Source organism: Lipotes vexillifer, unplaced genomic scaffold (genome assembly GCF_000442215.2).
Source record: "Lipotes vexillifer unplaced genomic scaffold, Lipotes_vexillifer_v1.1 scaffold1706, whole genome shotgun sequence".
Classification (NCBI taxonomy): domain Eukaryota; kingdom Metazoa; phylum Chordata; class Mammalia; order Artiodactyla; family Lipotidae; genus Lipotes; species Lipotes vexillifer.
In genome coordinates this window covers 347,155-354,526 of record NW_006772773.1, presented here as the reverse complement: position 1 = coordinate 354,526, position 7,372 = coordinate 347,155, and the positions used below count along the sequence as shown (strand labels likewise).

The 7,372-nt window shown below is 38.4% G+C and overlaps 1 protein-coding gene across 1 annotated transcript in view; it reads right to left on the bottom strand.

Moving 5' to 3' along the window:
• Window positions 1-7,372, bottom strand: part of CPLANE1 (ciliogenesis and planar polarity effector complex subunit 1) — a 128,388-nt gene that overhangs the window by 57,145 nt on the left and 63,871 nt on the right. The window contains exons 37-39 of the mRNA XM_007447916.1: window positions 6,598-6,702; window positions 3,166-3,303; window positions 2,652-2,780 (exon numbers count right to left, since the gene is read on the bottom strand). Coding sequence (XP_007447978.1) covers window positions 2,652-2,780; window positions 3,166-3,303; window positions 6,598-6,702 — 372 coding nt within the window. The remainder of the gene's footprint in view (window positions 1-2,651; window positions 2,781-3,165; window positions 3,304-6,597; window positions 6,703-7,372) is intronic.

Here is a 7,372-nt window from a genome sequence, read left to right as displayed (position 1 = left end):
TCCCTACCTGTTTTGGCCCTACCCTTTTTTTAGCTTGACTCTCACAGTACTTTGCCACCTATCCTTCTTGTTTCTTGGCAGCCTGCAGTATCTCCCTTATTGACGCAGGAAAGAATCTGGTGTGCAAACTTTAACTAGAATATACAGCAAAAAAGAGATGGATGTGCTCAAAATCTGGAATGGCTTACATACATAAAGAAACTAGTTTCCCTTCCTATGGAGAAACTGTTCCACTCTCACTGACTAACTGAAAAAAAATTACCTAGGAGGTGATTTAAAATACTGAGTTCCACTGACCCTGCAATGCTCTCCCTCTGCCTAGCAAAGCTCTACTTGCTGTTACTGATAGTATTCCTGTTGGAGATGGTTTCTAAAATAGTAAGCTACTGTCATTCAAAATGGTGAGGTCTCACTAAAACAGAAATGTATTGTTTGTTTGGCTTTTGCTTTTGTTTTAAATACCTAAGAACCCTGTCCCTCCCTTCTCCCAGCCTTTTCTTATAATACAAAGCCCACTCAACTCTACTGTGACTATATTCTGAGTCTTTAAAGTATACTATGTATACCATGATGGAATTTAATTTCACAATATAAAACTCTTCCTTTTAAATTGGCATTTTTAAGTTCTCTTTAGTAATAGTAGAAGGGTCCACTGACATATTTTCATGACCGATCTCCTCAGAGAAGGATCTTCCAAAAGGTTGAATATAGACTTGATCTCACTGATGGAGGAAATTAACCTGTAGCTTATAGTCATTTTAAATGCTGTCCTAAGATATTCTGAGGTCACAGGGAGATCGGTCCAGTTCTAGTTTGTCAGAATTTCAAAAGTCAAGTTGGTGTGAAAATGAAGGGAAACTAACAGGGTACTTAAGTAGTCACAGGCATTTGGCTAGATGCAACCCTCATGACAACCCTATGAGGTTGTATCCTACAGAGATACAAGTGAGGATCAGATAAAGTTAATTACCTGCAAAAAGTCTCCAAGCTATTAAGTAATAGGGCTGAGACCGAAAGCCAGGTCTGTTCTATTTGAATCTACTGATAAAAGCCAAGGTCTTTTCATTTCCCCACACACTTCCCCAGCCTGAAAGACTGTCAGCTTCAGACATCCTCCCTCCACTACCCATGCACCTAGCAGTCCCATGGCAGGGGTGAGAGAGGGCAAAGGCTTCAAAATCTGAAATGCTGGCACTTATTGTATACACAGCTGTAATACACATGCTCTACCGCATCCTAAGGTGAAGTTTCCCTGCTACCCATCCCTTCCTTGCTCCTCACATCTCCTGAGTGTCTGCTGTTGATGCACAATGAAAAGGCATTGCTGGACTTTGCACCCAAGCAGCTGATGACCACAAGGATAGGTCCATTCCTCCCAACAGTTGTGGAAGACAGAAGAGGCATTAGGTCTCTGCTGCAGGAAGTCTGATTACATACTAAATTAATCTAATGATTCGTAGCATGTAATAAGTTTAGGCTTTGGAGAAACATTCTTCTAAATCTTGCAAATATTTTACAATAATGCAACCTGATTTATGACGATAAAACTGAATATTTTACTAAAAAAGTACTATTGGCTACCAAGCCTGAGTATTTTCTATGTGCTATTCTAGAACTTCCCACCTTCTAAAATATGAGAATTCCTTTTTAACAGCAAAACACTCATGAAATTCCACAGGATATTTATTTTTAGCCTCATTAATTGAGAAAAGACATATACACAAGTTTCGTTGCACAATATCCCTGGGTCCTAAGCTTGGAACCATGACTCTATCTCATTTACCCATCTGCCCCTAACTCTCCTTAGCAAGGGAGAAACCCTTTTTCTGGTTTCCTCTGCAATGATCAAGTTTTGGTGCTTTTTTCTAATATAATGGTAATTCAGAGAAAGGGGAAAGTTAGGCTATAAATCTAGGGCATTCACCTTTGTCCTGCTGTATGTCTGATGGTGGAGGTGAGGTGATGCAAGGCTCCTTCACTTCTGGAATGCCTGCTCTCCAGCTTCTTCCATCCAGACAGGTTGGAGACACTTCTGCAGGTTTAAAAAATAAATCCATAGTGGAATTGCCAGATTCTATCAAGAATACGAAAGGCATAAAAAGATTGATCCTAAACTTATAAACAAGGTATTTAAAAGAATAATAGAACATTTCTAAATGTGAATATACACATCTAAAATTACAGTGAATTTTGGACTTCCCTGGTGGCACAGTGGTTGAGAATCTGCCTGCCAACGCAGGGGACATGGCCTCGAGCCCTGATCCAGGAAGTTCCCACATGCCATGGAGCAACTGGGCCCATGTGCCACAGCTACTTAGCCTGTGCTCTAGAGCCCACAAGCCACAACTACTGAGCCCAAGTGCCTGGAACCGTGCTCCGCAACAAGAGAGACCACTGCAGTGAGAAGCCCGCACACTGCAACCAACAGTCGCTCCCGCTCGCCACAACTAGAGGAGGACCGTATGTAGCAACAAAGATCCAACACAGCCAAAAATAAATAAATAAATACGTTTATTAAAAAAATAAACTAAATAAAATTACAGTGGATTTGGAGGAGGAGAGCTAAGAGACATAAGTAGGGGTAACAATGCTATATTAAAGAATTTTTCAAAATGTTTTAAATTTATTTTAAAAGAAGAAAAAATTATTACCTTGACTCTTAAAATTGTGCAGGGGAAGAGCATTAGTAACTGAAGCTGCCATGTAATGTAATTCTGCAGAAGATGGGACTTCTAGACGATCGCTTTGCTGTTTGATACTATTATCATCTGAAGGCTCTTCTCTAACAGGTAATTTGTATAGATCATCCGCTTCAATGTCAATCACATTTATGTAAGTGTGCCCAATCTGAACCAAAACACACAAAATCAAAGAGGGTTACATTCTTTTTACTTATAGTACGGCCACTCTACCCTACCCCTGCCCCAAAAAGGTTTAATTCTCAAGGCAAGAAGAGCTTATATAAGCCTAACTTAGGGCAAACTTCAGGAAGTATGTGTGATGGTCTTAGTTTACAGTATTTGGGGGCACAATATTTAAATTCTAAACTAATTTTTGACCTTTCCAACAAATCTATGTAGATGAGATTTTTGGCCTCATTTCACCTATACAACTGAATAATGCAGATGACCATAATAAAATTTAGCACAAAGGTATTATTAAAACTTCTTATTAAAACTTCCAAATTTAGTACCGTTTCACTTGCTGAAGGTGACAGAGGTTTCTCTGATATTTCAGTGGAAAGTCTGAGATTCAGATATACATCTGGTGCCAAAAGTTGAGGAACACTGAAAGATTCATGTTCTAAAAATAAGAAAAATCAGGATAGTAAAAAAAATCTGTAAATAGCTCTATGTCATTAACTTGGTAAGAAAAAGTTAGCAACAAACAATATTAAAGACATTTGTTGGACAGGCTTCCCTGGTGGCACAGTGGTTAAGAATCCACCTGCCAATGCAGAGGACATGGGTTCAATCCCTGGTCCAGGAAGATCCCACATGCTGCGGAGCAACTAAGCCCGTGCACCACAATTACTGAGCCTGTGCACTAGAGTCCGCGAGCCACAACTACTGAGCATGCATACCACAACTACTGAAGCCCGTGCACTCTAGAGCCTGCGTGCCACAACTACTGAGCCCACACGCTGCAGCTACTGACGCCCGTGTGCTCTAGGGCCCGTGCTCTGCAACGAGAAGCCACCGCAGTGAGAAGGCTGCACACCACAATAAAAAGTAGCCCCTGCTCACTGCAACTAGAGAAAGCCTGTGCACAGCAATGACGACGCAATGCAACCAAAAAGAAAAAAAAAAAGGCTATTTGTTGAAAATCTAAGTAGAAGTTTCATAGGTATAAATAAATTAAAGCAAATTGTATTCTATTCTAAGGGCAAATTACTCTAGAATAATTCAGAATTGATGCATATTGACTATTGCTTTTCTCATATGAATGGCTCACAAGAATAATGAAATATCTAAGTCATATCAAGAAAATGCTATAATTTCATTTTTCAATTTCAGATATATTAAGTCAGTTTTGCTTGTTTAAAATTTCAATAAAACCAGGCTTTAGGAAATTAATCATAACTAATTTATTTTTTTACTTTCCACACTGTTTCTTTTTGTTTGTTCACTTGTTTAACCAGCTTATTGAGATGTAATTCACCTCCTTTAAAAATGTACAATTCAGTAGTTCTTAGTATATATAAAGACCATAGCTAAATTTTACCACTTAAAATGTTTAATATCTTAATTTTACAAAAGTCATTAGCTTCTTATTCAAAACAATATAGAAGCCTGTCACAATAAGTCAGCAGTCTAACTCTATGCCTTTTGTCCTACAACTCTAATCTTATTTCCTAGCATTGTATTTTTTTCCCCTAGCATTGCATTTTTAATACAACATTACTTTCAAATTTCACAAGCAAAATATAACTCATTGCAATACTGAGTACTGGAAACTTGGCACCAAGGCTTGAATTTAAACCACGTGACAACCAAAAAACTAGAAAAAAATGGCTTCCCTTGTGGCACAGTGGTTAAGAATCCACCTGCCAATGCAGGGGACACAGACAGGTTCGAGCCCTGGTCCAGGAAGATCCCCCCATGCCGTGGAGCAACTAAGCCCATGCGCCACAACTGCTGAGCCTGCACTCTAGAGCCCACAAGCCACAACTGCTGAGCCCACGAGCTACAACAATTGAAGCCCGCGTGCCTAGAGCCCGTGCTCTGCAACAAGAGAAGCCACCGCAATGAGAACCCGACGCACTGCAACGAAGAGTAGCCCCTGCTTGCCGCAACTAGAGAAAACCCGTGTGCAGCAACGAAGACCCAATGCAGCCAAAAATAAATGAATAAAATAAATTTTTTAAAAAACTAGAAAAAAAGAAAGTGAAAATACTTAAATTATCATTCTATCTCTATCAAATCAATTGATTGGTTTAACTGCTTTTTTTATGGGGGTCGGTAACTCCTGTTTCAGCCGTCATGCAGACATAACCTTTAACTAGTCATGGTGTTCTCAGAAAAAAAAAGAAAGAAATCACACCTGATGAGGAAGAAATGATTTGCTGATTTTTATGACATTCAGAAACAACTTCTTGAGAAGCAGCATCTTTATCTTGTAGTCAATTAGGAGATTTGGGACAAAAAGAGAAAACAGAAAAGGATTTCACAAGCACAGAAAAAATCAAATATACAAGTGCAGATTTTTATATATTGTGTATAAAATGTGGTAGAAAAGTAGACAGCTTAAGAATTTAATTTTTTAATTAATATGATAATTTTAGATTCTATTACTATTAATATCCTGGGCCTGATCACCTGAATGAATAACAAACTTCTAGCAAATAGGCTGCTGACTTTAGAAGACTACAGAGCAGTCAAGTACCTCCTAGGCTTTCTCAAAGATACATTTAAGAAATGTTTCTCAAATGCGCACTCACCATTTGCATCAAAAAAATCTTATTAAAAAAAAACTTGTACATGCTCAACCTCATTCAGAAAAAAAATTAAAATAACAGAGGCCTTTTTCTTTAATCTACTGGATTGGTAAAGGGTAAAAGAGTTAGCTAAATCATAGTGATGAACAACGACAACAAAAAAGGCTCTATGCAAGAAGTTACTCACTGAAGCATCATTCATAGGAGAAAAATACTGGAAACCACCTAATACATTCATTCATTACATTAATGAAGAAGTCTGTCAGGCAAAATTCCAAATAATAGCTCCTCCAACATTTATTTCCTCTATTTTTGGACACAGTTACATATATTCTTCCCACACTAAACCCAATCTAGTCCTTCTCTTCCTAACTCAATTTCAGTAGCCACGGCTTCAGGCCTCTCAATCTTAGGCATGAAATTCTAGTAAAGTCAATTATGGCACAGAGAACACAAATTCAAAATATTATTTCTACCAGGACTTCCCTGGCGGTCCAGTGGTTAAGACTCCACTCTTCCAATGCAGTGGGTGCGGTTCAATCCTTGGTCAGGGAACTAAGATCCTACATGCCGCATGGCACAGCCAAAAAATAAAAAATTTTAGAATATATATATATATAATTTCTACTGATTTAGGATGTAGTCCATGGCATTTTTAAACAAATACCTATTACGTTTTAATAAAGTTACCATAAATTCAATTTAAAATTTAATTTTAGTTTAAAATGTGTAAAGTATATACCAGGGCTGGGGACAAGAAGCTGGGATGAGTAACTAATATCACATAATTTTATTCATTTATTTTTTTACTTAAATATTTATTTATTTAGCTGCGCTGGGTCTTAGTTGCGGCATGCGGAACCTTCATTGCCATGTGCGGGACCTTTAGTTATGGCATGCAGGATCTTTAGTTGAGGAATGAGGGATCTTTAGTTGTGGCATGCAGGATCTCTCAGTTGAGGCATTCAGGATCAAGTTCCATGACCAGGGATTGAACACAGGCCCCCTGCATTGGTAGCGTGGAGTCTTCCCCACCAGGGAAGTCCCTATCACATAATTTAAAATTCCCTTTAAATCACTGTTTTGAAAAAAAAGTTGAGATATATTAAATATTGCAAAATGTAATGAATTTTAAAAATTAAAGTGAAATGGCATTTTACCTGGGTCTGTATTTGTACTTGCATCCTGACATCCTTTAACTTTCTTTTTTACAGAGGCCATGAAATGCAATCCAGCTGAAGTATTAACATTGTCCTGGAGCTTTTCTTAAATATAACAACAAAACATTGGAAGCAATCACTGAGAAGCCAATATATTACCAGGAGCCCAGAAGCAGAGTACCTAACTCAAGGGAGGTGAGGAATTCAGTGTCAAGTTGTTACCAAAATGGACTTTCTGAGTGAAGTGGTATCTAAGTTGACCCTCACAGGCAGCTCAGTAGAATTAAAACCAAAATTGTGAAGGACTCTGTATGCCCAGGCTAGAAACCTATTCTTCTGACTGATGAAGATCCAGTAGAAGTTGTTGAGCAGGGAAATGATACGGTCAGACTGATGTTCTACAGAAACCACCCCAGCCAGTGTGTGGAAAATAAATTTGAGTGGATAAAATTAAAGTAAGGCAATCAGATAGATGAGGCTGCTGCAGCAGTTCAAATAAGTACCTAGTAATGGTGAGGAATAGAGGAGAGAGGATAAATTTAAGAATTAAAACGATAGTAAAATAGGCAAGAACTGGCTACTGACTGGTTGAGAGGGGGAAGGGGAAAGCAGAACTCAGAAAAATGTGTGTTTTGATGTTAAGTTGGTAGTGACACAAATAGAGATAGAGAACACAGAAGAACAAACCAGTTGGTAGGGAAGGGATAATGAATTCAGACTGCACATGCTATGCTGTACCTGAGGTAATTTCCACCCTGGAGGAAACATTCAGCAG